The sequence below is a fragment of the Microcebus murinus genome, chromosome 19, assembly GCF_040939455.1.
Source record: "Microcebus murinus isolate Inina chromosome 19, M.murinus_Inina_mat1.0, whole genome shotgun sequence".
Classification (NCBI taxonomy): Eukaryota; Metazoa; Chordata; class Mammalia; order Primates; family Cheirogaleidae; genus Microcebus; species Microcebus murinus.
The window spans coordinates 25,255,101-25,275,844 of record NC_134122.1 but is presented as its reverse complement, the minus strand read 5'-3'; the positions used below and the strand labels follow the sequence as shown (position 1 = coordinate 25,275,844).

Sequence of the window (20,744 nt, the reverse complement as noted above, 5' to 3'; positions counted from 1 at the left end):
AAATTAATTGGCCAACTAATATATATAGAAAAAATTAGCCAGGCATGGTGGCACATGCCTGTAGTCCCAACTACTCGGTAGGCTGAGGCAGCAGGATTGCTTGAGCCCAGGAGTTTGAGGTTGCTGTGAGCTAGGCTGACGCCATGGCACTCACTCTAGCCTGGACAACAAAGCGAGACTCTGTCTCAAAAAAAAAAAAAGAAAAAGAAAATGGATTAAAAAGCAATGTGACTGTTCCGCTCAAAACTCCCATCTTTGCTCAGTCTTTAATATTTCAAGTAATATTCCTTCTACTGTTTTGACTCTAGGTGCCCCTCCTGTAGCTTTCCTGCACTGTTGGACAGTGATGTGAAGAGGTTCAGTTGTCCTAATCCTCGCTGCCGAAAGGTAGGGTGGTAAATTTTTTTCTAGATGTGTATTTGAATTATGGTATCATGGGCTACTGTGATGGCCCAAATATCTGCTGTTTATCTGCTTGCTGATACTTGAGAAGGATTTGAGTGCTCTCTTTTTTTGAAAGCAAATGAAGGTTGATACTTTGTGAATGATGGTTGTGATCTCTGGTTATAGAAATGGGGACCACTTGTGGAATTCCAGTGACAAAGCTCCACAATCCTGTTCCTGTTCATATTCTTATAAGGACAGATGTTGTAATGTAAAATATGAAAGGTTTTTTGTTTTTTTTTTCCACTGTGTTAGCATTTTTCTTCCTTGCTGTTTTCCCCACTCTGTGCTCACGTACCCCACCCCAACACCCAACACACACACACACACTTTTTGTCATTTTCAAAGTCCAAACAATACTTCTTTGATTAAAGAACTGGGCATAAGGCCGGGCGTGGTGGCTCACGCCTGTAATCCTAACACTCTGGGAGGCCGAGGCGGGCGGATTGCTTGAAGTCAGGAGTTCGAAACCAGCCTGAGCAAGAGTGAGACCCCGTCTCTATTATAAATAGAAAGAAATTAATTGGCCAACTAATATATATAGAAAAAATTAGCCGGGCACGGTGGCACATGCCTGTAGTCCCAGCTACTTGGGAGGCTGAGACAGCAGGATTGCTTGAGCCCAGGAGTTTGAGGTTGCTGTGAGCTAGGCTGACGCCACGGCACTCACTCTAGCCCGGGCACCAAAGCAAGACTCTGTCTCAAAAAAAAAAAAAAAAAAAAAAGAACTGGGCATAATGGTGGCATCTCTGTCATATGTGGTAGGTTATTTGACTGTTCGCCTCATAAGAACTGACTGTATCAGATGAAACCAGAGCTATCTAGGCTCCTACTCTGTGAACTAAGAATGTCTTAAATTTTCTCAGCTGTTAATATTTTTAAGTCATTTAGAGTTCTTTAGTGAATCTGAACATCCACCTAGACAAATGTTTTAAGTCATTTTTCTAAAACTGTGTGATTAGAGTTGAACATTGTAATAGCTCTGCCTTAGGGAGAATGAAGAAAGTAAGGTAGAGTTTAGAGAAGGAAGAAGAAACTAAACTAATGAACCAAAATGTTATTCCTTTTGTTTTTAACTTTAATATTTCTATATGAAATCTGGATGTATTCTTAAAACTGATGTAGCCATTTAATAATTTGTCCATACCCAGGCTGTTACTATAACAATTGTCCCAAGAGCCTGTAGCATCTTGGAACTGAGAAAGTAGAGTAACAGACTGTCCCTTGTATGCTTCCAGTATGTCAGGTACTAGAATGCTTGGGAAGGTAATGCCTGAGCTAAGATACAGAGAGTAAGGAGGAAGTAGCCAAAAGAAGGAAAAGGTAAGGGGTAGAGTGAAGATGGAGGAATGTTCTAGGCCCAGAAAGCAGCAGTAGCCTGGACACTTACTGGTACCAGAAGTGTCGAGGAGGCTTATAAGCTGGGTAAGAGCACCGCCAAGCAGCATTCTGAGGTTAGAGGAGAGGTAAAATATCAGGAAGTTCTATTTGGCTATTGAGTAGTCCAGGTGAGGAATGTACATCACTGCCACCTCCTCTGGGGTCTCCGTGAATTGCTAAAAAAAGAGCTAGGAACTGCATTTCCTGGTATGGTTCCAAATTAAGTTTGCCAATGAAAGTGCTCATTTAGAAAGTGTTAATGAAGAAAATGATGAGGTTCATAAATTTGGAAAAGAGAGATTTTATTTCTCATAAAAAGTTGCAGCCTGTGGGTGGCCATTCCAACAAGCTGAGAAGCAGAGCCTTGGCCAGAAACCAGAAGACATGCTTTAAGGCAGGGACAATGGGAACAGGAATTTATACTGAGCATGATGGACAAAAAATACATATTTAACAAGCTACAGGAGTCATGAACATTTATGAAAGGAGAAATGTGCACGCGCAGTTGAGCTTTGTGTGCTTTTATGGGGTCCATGTTCAGAAAATGACAGCCACCTTATGTCAAAAGATGAAGCAAGGACACAAAAACCCTCTCTGCATATACTACATAGACTGTGGTAGATAAAACCACTCCATGGTTGATGGTGTGGATCACAAGACTGGTTTCTGTTTAGCTCTTAGGGAAAAGGTCTGATGGCCATTAGCCAAGGTATAATGAGGCATGTCTGACCTCCCATCCCATCATGGCTGGGAACTCAGTTTTGAGTTTTCTTTGGGGTCCCCTTGGCCAAGAGGGGGTCCATTCAGTTAGTAAGGGACTTTATTTTAGTTCACAAAAGCCAAAGAGAAGTAGGGGCCATTGTTCTCTGAAGATTATTTAGAAGCAGCCTGAGGGTACACATAAATCTGAACAGCGTCCAGTGAGTATATTGAGAACATCAACTTGGAGTGTTAACAGAAGCTTCCCAGAAGCTCCTTAAGATCCCAGGCAGGAACTTTGTATCTGTGGGAGGAATATCCATGCCCTGCCTTACTTGGAGGTGGCCATGTAGCTTCTTTTGGCCAATGAAAAGTGAGTGTGAGTAAGTAGGTTGCTTACAGAAAAAGCCATAAAGGCATATGATTTGGGGTGCTTTCAGCAAGATAGCAGAATAGGGAGCCCCAGCCCCTCCTTCTCCCATGGAGACAGCAATTCAACAACAGTATATGGACCATTTTTGTGTGTGTGAGAAATCCAGAAACCAGTTAAAAGGCTCCTGTACCCTATGTGAGCACAAAGCCAATAGAAGAGCTAGTGACACTTGCTCTTCAGAGCTCTTCCCCCTGGCACAGCACAATGTGATTGGGAGGAAACTCCCAATTCCTGACATCTCCCTGGGGAAGGTAAAAGAAGACTGGAACATATATCTAACATTCATATTTTTCAGGGGGCTACCCAAGTGACTAGTTTCTGTCTTGTCTGACAGGATAGAGGGGCACTGAGAACAAATGCCATGATGAAACTAGCATAAACTAACTCCCCAATTCCCTCCCCCAACTCAGAACAAACAGGAGAAAATTCCCAACTCCCTGCTTTTCCCCAGGGAGGGGAAAAGTTGGAACATGATTCTAGCATTCTAGGTTTTCAAGAGCCTGCCCAAGATTCTGTTTTCTGTTTTACCTTAGTCAGAGTGCTGATTAGACCTGGCACGTTCTAGATGCCTAGGGCTGCCAGGAACAAAAGAGCTGGGTGGATAGTGCTGTACCAGAGGACCTACAGTACAGTACAGTGGATAGAGCCCAGTACACCTCAGAGGCTTCTCAGGTAGGGAGGAAGGGAAGATTAGAACATCTTTGCAGCATTTGGGCTTCTCAAGGGGCTGCCTATGGGGACTGGTTTCTGTCTTACTGAACTCAGAATGCTGACGTGACCCAATGTACTCTAGATATCTGGGAACTGCTGAGACAAAAAAAGAGCTGGGTGACTTGGCAGCACCTCCAGAAAGCCAGCAGTACCTCAGACAGATGGTAGGAGAAGCAAGAGGTTACAAGTCCCTAAAAAAGATACAAAACAAAAACTTTGCAAACCCTCTTTAATTGGGAATTTACATGTACAAATTCAGAGAAGACACATACACAGAAAAGGTTTGAGAGGCCTCTAGAATCTCTCAGGCTGATTGGTAAAGGTCTTTTCCTGTACCAAACCAATCTGTAAAGCCTGGGAAAGGTGGATATTTTTTCAAACGTACAGGTACCAAGACAAAGTAACAAGGCACACAAAGAAACAAGGAAAATGGCCCAACCAAAGGAACAAAATAAATTTCCAGACACCTACTGGAGATGTAGGAATTACCTGACAAGAAGTTCAAAAGCATCTTCATAAAGATGTTCATGGAGCTCAGGAAAATGATGCATGAATAAGATGAGAACATCAACAAAGAGATAGAAAATATTTAGAAGAACCAAATTTTGGAATTGAAGATTATAATAACTTGAAAAACTCACTAGAATTCAACAGCAGACTTCATCAAGCAGGTCATTAAAAATTATCCAGTTAGAGGAGCAAAGAGAAAGAATGAGATGTGGTTTTTAAAATGCCTAGAAGACTTACCAGATCACGCACATTGTGATAGTGTCAGAAGGAGAAGAGAGAGAGAAGGGGATAGAAAGATTATTTGAAGAAATAATGGCTATAAATTTCCCTATTCTGGGAAATGAAATGAACATTCAGATTCAAAAAATCCAGCAGACCCCAACTAAAATGAACCCAAAGAAGACTACACCAAGACACATGATCAAATTGTCAAAAGTTGGAGACAGAATTTTGAAACCAGCAAAAGAAAAATGACTTGACATGTACAAGGGAGTTCCCATAAGATTACCAGCAGATTTTGCAGTAGAAACCTTACACACCAGAAGGGAGTGGAATGGTAAAAACTTGCCAACCAAAAACAGTATTTGGCAAAACTGTTCTCCAAAAGTAAAGGAGAAATTAATATATTCCCATAAACACAAGCTGAGGGAGTTCATCACTCTATCTGCCTTACAAGAAATGCTAAAGAATGTCTTCAAATTGAGACAAAAATATTCTAGATAACAACATGAAAGCTTGTAAAATTATAAAACTTGTTAAGTAAACATTTAAACAAATACTTAGAGGACTGTGTATGTACTGAACATCAGTGTACTCAAATATATGAAGCAAACATTGACAAAACTGAAGCGAGAAATAAATAGCAACAGAAAAATAATAGGAGATTTTAGTACTCTACTTTCAGTAATGTGTACAACAACCAGACAGAAGATTAATAAGGAAATAAGTGACTTTAACAACATTATAGACCAAATGGACCTAACAGACATATACAGAACATTCTACCCAACAGGAGCAGTAACACATTTTTCTCTAGTGCACATGGAAATATTTCAGGATAGAGAATAAGTCACAATGTCTTAACAAATTTAAGATCAAAATCATACCAGAATCTTTTCTGACCATAAAGAAATGAAACTAGAAATCATGAACAGCAGGAAAATAGGAAAATTCACAAATATGTGAAAATTAAACACATTGAAAGGTATTTTATTAAGATCAGGAACAAAGTAAGGCTACCCACTTTTACCACTTCTATTCTACATAGTACTAGAAGCCCTAGCTAGAGAAATTAGGCAAGAAAAAGAAATAGGCCGGGCGCGGTGGCTCACGCCTGTAATCCTAGCACTCTGGGAGGCCAAGGCGGGCGGATTGCTCAAGGTCAGGAGTTTGAAACCAGCCTGAGCAAGAGCAAGACCTCGACTCTACTATAAATAAAAAAGAAATTAATTGGCCAACTAATATACATAGAAAAAATTAGCCGGGCATGGTGGTGCATGCCTGTAGTCCCAGCTACTAGGGAGGCTGAGGCAGGAGGATCACTTGAGCCCAGGAGTTTGAGGTTGCTGTGAGCTAGGCTGACGCCACGGCACTCACTCTAGCCTGGCAACAAAGTGAGACTCTGTCTCAAAAAAAAAAAAAAGAAATAAAAGTCATCTTTATCAAAACAGAATAAGTAGGCCTGGCGTGGTGGCTCACACCTGTAATCCTAAAGGATTGTTCAAGGTCAGGAGTTTGAAACCAGCCTGAGCAAGAGCGAGACCTTGTCTCTACTAAAAATACAAAGAAATTAATTGACCAATTAAAACTAGAGAAAAAATTAGCTGGGCATGGTGGTGCATGCCTGTAGTCCCAGCTACTCAGGAGGCTGAGGCAGGAGGATCGTCTGAGCCCAGGAGTTTGAGGTTGCTGTGAGCTAGGCTGATGCCACGGCACTCTAGCCCGGGTAACAGAGTGAGACTCTGTCTCAAAAAAAAAAAAAAAAGCCATTTGGAAGCTTTTTTTACAGATGACATGATATCATATGTAGGAAACTCTAAAATTTCTGTTAAAAATCTGTTAGAACTTATAAACTCTGCCTATTGCCTCTTCTGCTGATCTGTCTTGCTGCTGGGTTTGTCATCCTAAACCATGGTTGGTGCAAGTATTCCTGTATATGATTTCTGAGTTTGCAGAAGTCAATCTCTTGGAGCATGTACAAGGGGTGACTAATACCCCTGTGCTAAGAGGTCCCATGTTTCTTTCTTAACCAGCCATGTATTAGACATTATGTGCAAGGTGACAGGAAGGACCCACAGTCCTACTGGTGTCTTAAATATTAATACCAATCGGGATAAAAGCTCTCTTATCAGGTATCCTCCATTTTGCCTTGTCAGTCTTCACTATTCTAGTTATTGCTTATGACTTTTTTTTCACGTGGTATGCATTCTTTGTTTTTGTAAATTTGCCAAAGCTTTACAAGGCACAAATAAGTACAAACCTTCCATCTAAAACATAACCTCAATTCAGTAGGAAGCAGTCACCCCTTCTCCCATAGATGTGGAAGGGTAAAATTGACAGTGGGGAATATGTAACAGAGGGAATGGCCTGGAAAAAAGGGCAAAATGTGTTACAAGCTGTATCTTGAAAACCACCCCACTATTTTTGAAAGTAGAAACCTACATCCCTGCCTCAGGCCAATGGTCAGAAGGGGGAGGGGAGTATCCTTTGTTTTTTGTGCCACAGGACATGGCTAAGCTGAACTGTCCCAGCTGAAATCAGGGTGGAGCTCATGAGATTGTCTTCACTGGAGATGGGACAAATCAGAATCATGGACTATAGTTTAGCAATAGCCTGGAGCTGAAAACCCTCCCTTTAAAAGCTCTGTATTTCTGCTTATGATGAGGACCATGACATTTGCCAGTAAATTAATAAACTCCCATTTTCTTCTCCTCAAAAAAAAAAAAAAAACAGCAAAGTTGCAGAATACAAAATCAGCATACAAAATTCATTTGTGTTTCTATATACTAACAATGAACAATCTATAAAAGGAAATTAGGAAAAATAACTACATCAAACTAAGAAGCTGTCAACAAAGTGAAAAAGCAACCTATGGAAAGGAATTGAAATCCTTCAAGAAAGGATCTCAAAAAACATGTTCCCATGTCCATTGTAGCATCATTCACAATAGCTACAAGGTAGAAACAAATGTTCGTCAGTAGATAAATGGTTAAAATGTGGTATATATGTACAATTGGATATTATTCAGCCTTTAAAAAGGCAATTCTGTCATGCTGCAACACAGATGAACCTTGACACTGTGATAAGTAAAGGACAAATACTACATGATTCCACTTACATACAGTATCTGAAGTAGTCAAACTCATGGAAGCAGAAAGTAGAATGGTGGTTTCCAGGGATTGGGAGAAGAGGGAAATGGGGAATTGCTGTGCAATGGGTAGTTTGAGTCATGCAAGATGAAAAGTTCTAGAGATCTACTGTACAACATTTTGCTTATGCATTAGCAATATTGTACACTTGTTAATAACATTTGTTAATAGGGTAGATTTCACATTACATGTGTTTACCATGATTTTTTTTTTAAAGGGCATATGGTTCATTTTCTTTTCCCTCTGCTAAGGTAGACATGCAACATGAGTGAGAAATAAGCCTCTCTTAGCTACTGAGGTTTGAGTTTGTCCCAGCAGCATAACCTAGCACATCCTGACTGACTATGGAGGTGGAAAGAAGGAATAGATTTGAAAGATACAGGATTAGAAAGCGATATGCTGAGTGTGAAGGTGGAAAGAAGTTCTGCCAGAAGCCTCTCGGGCTTCTCTGGTTTGGGCCACGATGTAGTTGATAATGCAGTCCATGAAATGGAAATAGAATCAAAAACACATCAGGAGAGAAGAAAATTAATTTTATTTTGGACGTGTTACATTTTAAGGTTGAGTGTATCCACCGTGTATGTGTTTTCCAAATGCCTGGCACATGGTAGATGCTCAGTAAATATGTGGTCAGTAACTAGGGTCAGGAATACATGGAGAGATAGAGGCTGGAGAAAGATTTTGTGGTCTGAATTAAGCGGTGAAAGGAAACAGGTGGAGGACAAGGTTCCCAGCATGGAGATTCTTACCTTCAAAATGTTGTGGCATGTTAGATTCAAAGTGTGTCTTTCCATTTACTCAGGTCTTTTTATGCCCCTCATCATTTTGCAGTGAAAATGCGTCACAAAGCATTATTGATTTCAGTGTGCTTCAGAACTTGCCTTTTACTTGCAGTTAATAGCACTCACATCCTAGTCTCTCTTTCCACTGTTAGTGGAAAGGTGTTTGACTCGTGGTGGAAAATAAAGTGAAAACTATCACATGGGGACCCAAGACAGTGACAGCCTGGTAGAATTGGGCCAGCTAGCTGAGAAAAGAATGCAGATAAAGCCCCACCATCCTTTGAGAAAGAACTTACGCTCGGTCCTTGTTTGTGAGCTGTGGAACAAGTTACCACTAGGTGGCACTGATGCTCCATGAAGAAAGCGTTTTCTCTCCGGTGTTTCAAAATTATGTGTCAGCAGAACACTGTCGTGTAATCAGAATTGACACAATTCTTTTAGGCGTAGTACTAAAACAAACCACTACATGCATTCAGAATTTAACATCAAAGATGTCAGTGTATTAGGGTGTATGCTTTTACATTTTTCACTTGTGCAAATTCCCCGATGACCTTTCTCTTCAGCAAGATGGCTAAACCAACTGTTAATCCCAAGGGCTCCTAATGTTTAAGAAATGAGCCACAAGCTAATTTTGGCCTGTGTGAGACCGAGGGCATCTGCTTTCTCATTGCAGTGTCTTTGCCAGTAATATAAATTCCAGTTGGATTTCCAGGAACTTGTCGCTCTGAGATGAGGCATTTATTTTAATGCATTATCTGGAGGAGGACTTGAATGCCTGTAATCATTCCCCTGGAATCCCTGAAGAATAAGACACTGTATCTTTGATGAAATGGAGAGAGTCTTTGTTTCATTGATATGATGGAATGCTTTTGTCAAGGCTCTCAGCTCCCTTGGGCGTTCTCAGATAAAGAATTCATCAGTTTGTTTTCAGCGTGCTGCTTTTAGGAATGAATCGCATGTATTTGCTGTGGGACTGAAGAGTGTTAGATAAAAAGAGATTTGAAAGAAATGCTTCTGGAATATTTATCCTTAGGGTCAGAAATTTCCCTGTTGAATCTCTTTCTGCCTTCCTAGAGTCATAACTTTGCTCTTTAAACTGAGAGATTTCTGGAAACTTAGCCAAGGCCACAATGTAGAGGTTTCAGAATACCCATTAAGCAAGTGGTGAGGAAAAGAGACCATCAGGTGGGGAGAATTCAGTCAGAATAACTGTGAGGAACATCTGGTTTGGAATCTCTTAGTGGAACCTGAGAATGTGAATGTGGTTGTATAACCCATCTTTTCCAGATGTCATTTGTGTTTGTTTTATTTATCCTTTCTCACCAGCCAGCTCTCTATGCTGGTTATCTTATTCTACCCTGTCCAGATCGTATCCTATCCTTTGTAGCATTCAGTGTTGTTAACTTTACAGCAGTGAAATAGAACCAAAATTCACATCTGCAATGAACCGGGGTTTGTTGGTTAAAAAACAGGCATCGGCAGCCGCCTACGGTAGCTGCATAGCTGCATGAAGAGAATGTAAATGAGTGTGAACCAGCTATCAGTGCCAGGGCAGCTCCAGCTGTGATGGCGGATGGTTGGCACTTATTAACAGCACTCTAATTTGGGGCCCAGCCAGTCAGCTGACTTCTGTGCTGATCACGGGCCTTCACATTTATCTGGAAATGAATGAAGCTTGGGCCTCTTGTTCCTGCTATCAGGGAGGATCTTTATTCAGGAAGTAACATTGACAAGAACCAAATGTCTGAGTAACAAAAAGATTTTTTAAGCCCACAAATGAGGTCTCCTTTACTGGAGTGGAAGTCCATGCTGCATTATACCAGTCAACAAAGGAGGAGGGTGGTGTGAGAATTCCTCATCATGGAATGTGGCCCACCCCTGCTCCTATCCAGGTGAGTCACTCACTTCCTTCCTTCAGAGCCCAGAGTAGGTCCCGCTGAAGAGCATCAGGCTTAGGCCACAGGAGTGGTGCTCCCTTGCAGGTACATCATGTAGGGTGCCTGGGAGAGCTCTCAGCGCATGTTGTCCCCCCAGCAACCCTGTGAAGTGGACACTGAGGCTTGAAGTCAGGTGATGGTAAATGGTGAAGCCTCCCTACCCAAAACGTCCCAGAGTGGATTCCAGTCACCATCCCTGTGACCCATTTGTCCATCAGGCACTGAGCAAGCTGTTGTTGCAGAGAGGTTTCACAATTTTAACTATGTGTCTCAGTATTTTTGTCAGTTTCCACTTTTAAAACTCCCTGTGGCCGGGTGCGGTGGCTCACGCCTGTAATCCTAGCACTCTGGGAGGCCGAGGCGGGGATTGCTTGAGGTCAGGAGTTCGAAACCAGCCTGACAAGAGTGAGACTCCGTCTCTACTATAAATAGAAAGAAATTAATTGGCCAACTAATATATATAGAAAAAATTAGCCAGGCATGATAGCACATGCCTGTAGTCCCAGCTACTTGGGAGGCTGAGGCAGGAGGATTGCTTGAGCCCAGGAGTTTGAGGTTGCTGTGAGCTAGGCTGACACCACGGCACTCAGTCTAGCCTGGGCAACAAAGCAAGACTCTGTCTCAAAAAAAATAAATAACTCCCTGTGGTAAACAGCGTAGTAAATCTGTTCATCACAGATTCTTGATCCAGGAAAGGTTTTGGTTGTTAATTACACACACAAGCACCTTCTCGTTTACCTGACATCTTAGCCCATTAAACAGGGTAGAAAACCTGGCCGTTTCAGCAGGTATGTGTTTGTGGGTTTCTTTTTAAGAATAAAAACAAAATGCAAGGCCGGGCGCGGTGGCTCACGCCTGTAATCCTAGCACTTTGGGAGGCCGAGGCGGGCGGATTGCTCAAGGTCAGGAGTTCGAAACCAGCCTGAGCGAGACCCCGTCTCTACCAAAAATAGAAATAAATTAATTGGCCAACTAAAAATATATATACAAAAAATTAGCCGGGCATGGTGGCGCATGCCTGTAGTCCCAGCTACTAGGGAGGCTGAGGCAGTAGGATCGCTGAGCCCCGGAGATTGAGGTTGCTGTGAGCCAGGCTGACGCCACGGCACTCACTCTAGCCTGGGCAACAAAGTGAGACTCTGTCTCAAAAAAAAAAAAAAAAAAAAAAAAAAAAAATGCAAATGTTACTTGCCCCTCTTCCCACCCTTCCTTCCTATTAAAATCCAAATAAATACCATATTTGCTGCTGTTTGCAGTGATTATTTAAAAGGAAGAGAGATAATCCAAAATAGAGAAAGATAAAAATGTGTTAAACTAAAACATAAATATGAATAAAAATCTTACTTTTGTTTCCCCTTGGCCCTACAGAAGTAGTTTTCATTCCTGTATTTCATCCATTTTATCCCTTGATGTCAGACACTGATAAGTAGCAGCAGCTGCCTCTCCCCCTTGGCCTGCCTTTAAGGAGGCCGGGGACTGTGAGTGGGCATAGACTGTGCTACCGTTCCACTCCCTCTGCAGGGCTGCTGCAGCCCCTCAGATTTCTCCCCCTGAAAATCTCCCAGAGGTGGACTGCTGACTTCTGGCAGGTGGTGGAACACACATCAATCTGACCGAGATTCAAAGCCAAGGAAGCAGGAAGTCTAGACAGGCTCAGTGTCAGCATGGACTCTAAGGACCTGGGGCCTGAGATGTTGCCAACTTCCCTGATCCCCAGAAAATGGACTTTACTCTGCCTTGCCCTCCCCCCCGCCACAACACCCTGGTGCTTCTTTCTCACTCCATGTAGCTGCCGTAGATGGTTAGTGTTACCATCCCTGGGGAAACAAATCACAGAACTTCCTGTTCTGCTCAGAGGAAGAGGTGTTCACCTGTTTCGCCCGGGACAGGTCCTCTTGCTGGGCTTTCTTCGCTATCTGTTTTTAGAGTCCTTTTGAAGACTGCTACATGAGGAGGGTTCACTGATGTGCAGCACTGTGCCCAGGCTGTGCTGGTGCCATGAGGCTGTGAACATCAGTGAGATGCGTGGCTGGCACCTGCATGCAGTGAAAGAAGCAGTACAGCGACATGGTTAAGGCAAGAGATTTTGACATGAAACGTGCTTGTGCTTTAGTTCCAGCTCCTCCACTTCCTCGCTTTGCATCCTAGAGTGGATACATCTTCTTCCTGAGCCACATTTTCTTATCCATAAGATGAGAACAGTTGTACCTACCGTATAGAGCTTTTGTGAAAAGAAAATGGCAGGTTGTGGGTGAAGTGCCCAGTCCAGCGCCCAGTAGTCACTGTGTGAGGAAGGTGGGGACTGATGCTGCCACGGTATGCAGCTGTGGTGCAGGCTCACGTGATAAAAGGAAATCCTAGAAAGGAGGAACTTTTTCCAGTTGTGTGAAATCTGCCACACAAGAGCATGCCGTTCCTGCAAAATGGGCCGATGTAAATCCCATCAGGGAAGCAAAAGAGAATCATTTACCTTAGTTTTTCAAAGCATGTACTCAAAAAGCTCATTTCTTTTTTTTTTTTTTTTTTTTTTTGAGACAGAGTCTCGCTTTGTTGCCCAGGTTAGAGTGAGTGCCGTGGCGTCAGCCTTGCTCACAGCAACCTCAAACTCCTGGGCTCAAGCAATCCTCCTGCCTCAGCCTCCCGAGTAGCTGGAACTACAGGCATGCTCCACCATGCCCAGCTAATTTTTTCTATATATATATGGCCAATTAATTTCTTTCTATTTTTTTTATAGTAGAGACGGGGTCTCGCTCAGGCTGGTTTTGAACTCCTGACCTTGAGCAATCCGCCTGCCTCAGCCTCCCAGAGTGCTAGGATTACGTGCATGAGCCACCGTGCCCGGCCAGAAAGCTCATTTCTTTCTAGTCCCCCACTGTGCTTGAATGTAAAGGGATGGATTCTTAAAGCTAATTTTTTCCAATACATTCTATACAAAATCACAGCTTTCAGGCTGGGCACAGTGGCTCACTCCTATAATCCTAGCACTTTGGGAGGCTGAGGCAGCAGAATCACTTGAGGCCAGGAGTTCAAAACCAGCCTGAGCAACATAGCAATACCCATCTCTACACAAAAATAGAAAAATTAGCCAGGCATGGTAGCACATACCTGTAGTCCCAGCTACCCAGGAGGCTGAGGCGGGCGGATTACTTGAGCCCAGGAGTTAGAGGTTGCAGTGAGTTATGATCATGCCACTGTACTCCAGCCTGAGTGACAGAGCAAGACCCTGTCTAAAGGGAAAAAAAGAAATGACAACTCTCCTTTAGCCCACATTGTTCAAGTTCAGAGAAGGGCCCTGTGTGACCCTGGGGAGAACTGTGTCCTAAAGAAGGCAGCTGGAGGCCTGCTAGCACCGCTGTTGCTGAGGCCTGTGTTCTTCTGTCCACAGAACTGCTGTGACCCTTCCTCTTAGATTTTGCATTGATTTCTTGTCCCTACCCAGAAAGATTGGAATCTCAGGGGACAATATTCAAAGAGACAAATGTATGAAGGGCTTAAAAAGAAAGATGACAGTACAATTTGCTAGAGAGCTCAGAATTAGTCACAAAATACAGATAAAAATCCATGATTTGTCTCCATGACTCATTGGTCATGTTTTTTGTTTTGTTTTGTTATTGGGAGGGCACTGACCTTTACCCAGAGTCCTGGCCACCCCAGCAGCGGGCAGCCTGCAGGTCAGAGCTGCTCACCTTTTACTGTCCTTGTAGTATAAGGACATAACTACTTGTCCTTTTTGTTGTTTTTGGTCTTTACTAAAGAACACTGTCTGTAGTACTTATTGAAAAAGACTCTCTGTGGATTTTTAACAAGTTTGTGTGGGTACTTTATTAAAATAGAAACTTTGACCTTTTTCATGGTTTTTGTGGCCACCTGTCAGCCATTGCATATTATGCTTTTCACAGCCTAATCCTATCTGCAAACCATGAGGGGATCACAGACTTCAAGTGGCTCTCTTTCTAAAAACCACACACCATTTTAGTCCCTTTGTATGTTTCACTAAAATAATGTCATGGCGTTTTTCTGTGCCCGTTGCCTTATGAAAGGAGAGATGCATTCTATAAAGAATGACTTGCCTCCTTGTTGTCTTTACACTAATTGTGTTACCAGGTGTCAGCATCCTTATTTGTTTTAGCGATCTCATTGCAGTGTCCTTGAGAAAGGGCTGTGCATGTGTGTGTATGTGACTTGGTGTGTTGAAGTGCAGAGCAACAGTGTGTCCCTCTTTGCATTCTCAGCACAGAACGCTGCAGGGTTTCCAACCTTCCAGGTAGAAGAGAAATTGTTGCTATGGTAATACCACAAGCATGAAAACACCCTCTGTCCCCGTGGGTGTCTATGTCAGGGCAGAGGAATGTGGAGACGGGAAATAGTAGCAAAGAGGAACGTTCAGCACATTGAGCAAAATGAGAGCCAGCCCTAGGCTGAGGCTGCCATTGGGTGAAATTCCTTCTGTTGAATTCAAGATCATTTTCTGAATGCAGTTTGGTAGTAGAGGAATGTAAATGGCCTTTTAGCCCTCATGTCCTCCCTGACTTTGAGACACAGATACAGAGAATACAGAGGGTCTCTGTCACCTCCCTAGTCCCTAGAGGCCACATGGCCTTCCCACAGACCATAGTTAGAAAATGCATGTCTGTGTCTGTGGCCACGACACCATTCCAACTGCTATTAGCCACCCAGGCCCAGTGTAACTGGTTGAGGCACCAGGCCCTGCCATCACTTTTGAAACTAAATAACAGTTGTGTGCTCTGTGTCTGCACTCCATGCTAATGTCCCCTGAGATGATGGACTCCAAATAACCTTGGTAACGCACAGCAGTGATGAGAAACAAAATCCATTCCACTGAAGTCATGGGTGAGGAGCACACCAAAGGCTAGTGTGCACTGCTAGCAGATAATCAGGGTAACTATAGTGAGGGCTTTTGAGTTGGGAGTTTAGCATCATATTATTAATTAAAACAGGCTGAAGTCTAGGTACCTGCTACTAAAACTCTTACTGGGCCTTATATTCCTTATCTGCTCAAAGTCACACAGCTGGCAGGTGACAACATCAGGAGTCAAATCGAGGGCTTCTGGTTAGGTTTTAGAGTCTTTATTTTCTGGAGATACAAACTGAAATATTTATAAATGAAATGATGTGTAATCTGGGATTTGGTTCAAAATTATACTGGAGGAGGGTGTGGGAAAGTGGATAGGATATATATAGATAAGCTAGGATTGCCCATGAGTTGATAATTATTAAACATGAGTGATAGGTACTTGGGGTTTTTTTTATTATCTACTTTTATATATGTTTAAAATCTTATATAATAAAAAGTCAGTTTCAAGAAAACACCAAATAAAGAAATCTAGGTTTGTCTGACTTTGGCTATATCTGTGCTTTTATCTGATTTGCGTTGCTACTTTGAGGGTATATTACTCTTGGGAGCTGGAAAGACCCTTATTCAAATGTTCTATTTTGCAGCTTGATCACTGTTTTAAGAGATGAGGAAAATTTGTAACCTAACAGGAAAATGTCAACAGCTGTTTGTGAGACAGTTAAAGACCCTTCATCCTGGAGAAGGCTGTGTACGTAGTGTCTCTGTTTATACAAGATTCTTCTGTATAAGTAGAGGGGAACTGGTGTTTTCCAACTTCCCTAGGAAAACAGACCTAAACTACCTGTAAAGAATCCTCTATATTAATAGCTTACTGGAAGCCCGGGGTCCTACATGGAGAGCTTCATTCTTTTTTTTTTTTGAGACAGAGTCTCGCTTTGTTGCCCAGGCTAGAGTGAGTGCCGTGGCGTCAGCCTAGCTCACAGCAACCTCAAACTCCTGGCTCAAGCAATCCTCCTGCCTCAGCCTCCCAAGTAGCTGAGACTACAGGCATTCGCCACCATGCCCGGCTAATTTTTTTTTTTTGTATATATATTAGTTGGCCAATTAATTTCTTTCTATTTATAGTAGAGACGGGGTCTCGCTCTTGCTCAGGCTGGTTTCGAACTCCTGACCTCGAGCAATCCGCCCGCCTCGGCCTCCTCAGAGAGCTAGGATTACAGGCGTGAGCCACCGCGCCCGGCCCGAGCTTCATTCTTTAGAGGCTCCTGTACCACCTACAACTGACTGTCCCTTGCCTAGGATGACATGCACACGTGCAGTCCAGCCTCGGGCCAGAAGAGAGCCCATATGACCTTTTGAGTGTCCTTCCAGCCCAAAATCTATTATTTCTGGAAAACCAAAGGTTTTAAAATGGGATTGGATTTGTTTTTCAAGAAGAAACACATTGAGAGGGTTTCTCCCATAAGATCCCTGTGACCTTATAAAAACATTGTTTTTTTCCATTTCATTTCCCAGCAGAGGTTCATATGAAAAGCATTTTAAGTTTCAAAAGCTACCTAAGTCTGAGAAGCTGGTCCAGATTCTAGCCCAAAGAGAGTGAAATAGATCATGGTTTTTTTCTTCTCTTGTCTTTGACTACAGCTTGTCCTTTTGCCTTCCCCTCTCCTCCTCTGTCAAAGTCTGCTGCTAAAAACATCTCCTGTTAGCATAGCCCTCTTAGCTCCAAGGCCTTCTCACCTGAAAACTTACTTTTTATCTTCAAGGCCAGTGCCCACTGTGACCTGACCTCCTCTTCTTAACTTGTACCTTTTCTCCAGGTGAGCTTCCTGCACTCTGTCACCATGGCTCTGACTGCTGTGCAGGTTCTTCCTCCCTCGTCCACATTCTCTCTCTGGACTCACTTCATCAAAACCTTTGCCCTTAGTCCCAGCTACTCGGGAGGCTGAGGTGGGAGGGTCGCTTGAGCCCAGGAACTAAAGGCCAGCCTGGGCAACATAGCGAGACCCTGTCTCTAAAATATTTAAAAAATTTTAAAGCCTTTGCCCAGCCATAGTGGAGAAGAAACCAGTGAGAGTTTTGCCCCTCACCCTTTCTGGCACTTTCCTCTCCTCTGAGCATCATCCTCGGCCACCCTCAGCATCTTGTGCAGAGACAAGCTGCCTCCGCCTTGGTGGGAGTGTGGTCATTCATTCAGCAGATGTTTATTGAGCATTGCTATGCCAGAAGGAATAAAAAGGGCAACCACAGCCCTCACCTACAATCCAGGGGTAGGGGTAGGTGTACTCCACTGACAATTATTTAGTGAGAGAGTGATATAGGGAATGTGAAGAGGAGAATGTCACTTGGTTTTGGCGTGATGAGGAAGTCCTTTCATGAGTGAGATGAGTCTTGGCCTGACTGGCCCTAGTGGTATCTAAGGGGTGGAGATAGGGCGAATTTCACTCGAGGGCCAAAGAATGACATGAGCAAAGCTGTGTGAAGGGTCACTCGGTAGACAGGTATGAACAGGGCAGAAGGAAGTGGTACTAGAAGGAAGATAAATATGCCTGTAGAGGGCTTTGCAGTTCGGACCAAGGAGGGTGAATTGTATTCCGGAGACCTCAGGGAGCTATTGCAGAATTAACCCTCTCAGGCTGTTTGGGGGAGGGTAAACCTGGAAGAGTTGTGAAAGGGAGTAGGAAGGAGGGAGAGATCAGATAAAGATGGTTAGGGGAGATGGAACACCTTGTCAATTAAGTTATCCTGGTGAGTCATTTGTAGTAACCTGGGGCCAGTCCTCAGCTGACAAACTCTCCAGCCCCTTGGTATAAAGCCACTTGGTATAATTCTGCAAGTACTTGCTGTGATTATTTCTCCCTATTTTCCACATGGCCTGGTGGAGGCAAGGAAACGGGTAAAGCGGAGAAAGGGGCCACTGCGAAGCCATTGGCGGCCCCCTAGTCTCAGGCACATATCCAGGGGCTGCCCCCAGGCATTGCTCCTCCTGCTGGTGGTGTGGCCGTCCCCGGAGCAGATCATTTGGCACTAGCTGCTTTGCTACAATCCCGCTGGCCAGCATATTTTTTCCTAGTCTTTGGGTGCTTTAAATATGGAAAAAACCATGTAACCATCACACTTTTTTTTTCCCCCACTTATTTTAAAAGGCTTGTTTTCCAGCTGAAGACATGTTGGATAAGCTTAATTTCTCTCACTCAGATAAGCTTAATTTCCCTAACTGTGATGTGCATACAGAGAATTACTTAATTCTCCTTTTGCAACATGTTTTCCCAGCTGCTGGGAAGCCTGCTTTTTTTCCTTGGGCCTCCTGACAGAAATGCAAACAATTTACAGCCCTGTGGTACCAACTGCTGTTTATTACCACAGGGGCCCTGGATGTTAGTGTGTTTTCTCGGGAGATGTATTTATCTGGAGTTGGTGGCTGCTTTCTTGTCCTTCTATACCTTGCCCGAGAACAGGGGTCAAGGCTGTGCTGAGAAAGCCACAGCCCCTCCTTCATGAGGGGTCACCTCCCTCCCCAGCCCCAACCCTACATCCTTGTTGTACAAGGAATGAAGTCTGTTCCTTAGATGCCTTCTGATTGGAACTGTGTTTTCTGGAGCACCTCTGCTTAGGTCTTTCAGAGGCACACGAGTGGCCTTTTTATACCTTGTTTTGTAAAAAGTGCTTTTCCACGAAATAAGGCTTGACACTGTTCATAAATAAACACATCTGTTCACAGGCAAGGCAGCGGTGGGGGAATGCATCTGGGAGCAGTTTGGCTGGGGGGTTTTGCCTTTCCCTCTGTGAATGCCTGGTGTGCACTGTCCATCCAAGGGTGGCTGAGGGGAGAACACTCTATTCTGTGGCTGCCAAAACCACAACAAATAACAACTTTCCGTTCTGTCATCTCTTTCAGCTCCACTGCTGGGCAAGCAATTCATTTTTCTACCATAAAAGGACAATGAAACTTGTCTATAGCTGTGGTGCCTTCTGCACTGCAGGGAGAAAGCCGAAGACAGGCAGGGAGAGACACTCTGCAGTAGGCGCGGCCATGCCTGCCCTGAGCCCACGGCCTTGCTTAGTCCAGGCTCCCGGGCAGCAGCAGTAAGAACAGGAGAGGAAGGTGATGTGGCACCTCTGCTCAGCCCCCCCAGACTGGGAAATGCGAGGTCAGGACAGGCTGGGGTGTCATTTTCATCTCTGTGGCTGGTGGGACACATGAATTTGCGGCTCAAGCCCTGTTCCAAGGAGCTGCACTCAGTCTGCCCAGGTGGTTCTGTATTATTAGCATTTGGTTCTCTTGCTCTGTAATTACAGATGTTAGATTTAAAACGGGACCTGGAAGATCATATAACCCAATTACTCTTGTTGTGCATATGAACAAAGACCTTGAAGAGGTTAAGTGCCAGGTTCATGTAGCTCAAAGAAATCAAGCTTCTGTCTTTTGGTTATATATGGACTTTGGGTTCAGGGATAGCTCTCTAACCTACGTATGTCCCCAATGATCCATTAGTGTACAGTTTGGCTCAGTTAAAGGTGAGCCGCAGAAACCTTGGCTAATATAAATATAGTTCTTAATTAGTAGGTTTGTATGTCAGTCAACTAGGGTCTTTTGGAAAGTAGTTTGTCTTTGTAGTATTTGTAAAATTCATGGGTTCTTTAGGTGATTGCAAATAAATGTTCAAAGTCAGTACAGGAGTTGTTAGTAAGCAAACACTTAGCCATTTTGACAACATTGAGAGTACTTTGAGACACTGGCTGCAGAATTCCTGCCCTACACACGGTGGCAGAGGGGCCAAGGTACACCAACCCAACCCATCCAAGCCACAGAAAGAATACTGTTTCCACGGCTGAAGGGCTTGGCCACCATGCAGATCCCTGCTCTGAGCCTCCCATCCTTTTGCCAGCTCCCTTGGAGGTTTTTCTGTAAAGAACTGAGATTTGTTTTGTTGCTTAAATTTACCTTAGCTCAAACTGCGTTTCATTTCATAGTGAATGCTGGAACTGAACTGAGCACATTCCTGAGGGAATAAAAATTATGTCCAAGAATGTAGCCGATCTGGAAATTTGGGAGGAAAGCAAGGATTTTCAAGGTTAAATGTTATTACCCAGATAGTGCTCATGGTCAAAATAGATTCTGAGCTCATTGGCTTAGAAGAAGTCATTCCTAAAAGAAAATATCACTGAGTAGAAATGGCTGGGGCAGGCTCTGTGTGAAATGATTCCAGCATTGCATACCTAGACCCTTCTGGTTTTTTCTACCCAAGTAAAGAATTTGGGTAGGCAGTCTTAAAACAGAAAGCTTACAGAACTCTTTTTTAGTAAGGCCTTTCTAGATTCTTTTTTTCTCAATAGTGTAAAACTGAGTATCTTAATCTAGCAAAGAGCTAATTGATCTAATTTCCCTAGTACTACTTCTCAAGATCTTCACTGCCTTTGGAATAAACAAACAATGCCCAGAAGCATTTGTCTCACTGCTTCTCACATGTTCTTTGCTTGCGAAAACCTTGGAAGCCCTTGGTTTTTTGTTAGCCACAGCAAGTGTTATGGAACAATTAACTATAGAACAACAAGTCTTATAGAACAATTACTAGTTTTCATTCAATATAATTTTTAAGGCTGATTTTTCAAGCAAATCGCATTTCCTTCTTGGCCTGAGAGTCTCCCCTCCCCATCCATCACTGT

General features: G+C 43.3%; 1 protein-coding gene across 5 annotated transcripts in view; it reads left to right on the top strand.

Moving 5' to 3' along the window:
* The window catches only part of RNF216 (ring finger protein 216), a 155,261-nt gene that overhangs the window by 70,588 nt on the left and 63,929 nt on the right, over positions 1-20,744 (top strand). For all 5 annotated transcript variants that reach the window (XM_075995269.1, XM_075995267.1, XM_075995268.1 and 2 more), the window contains exon 13: positions 309-387. In XM_075995269.1, the coding sequence (XP_075851384.1) occupies positions 309-387 (79 nt within the window). The remainder of the gene's footprint in view (positions 1-308; positions 388-20,744) is intronic.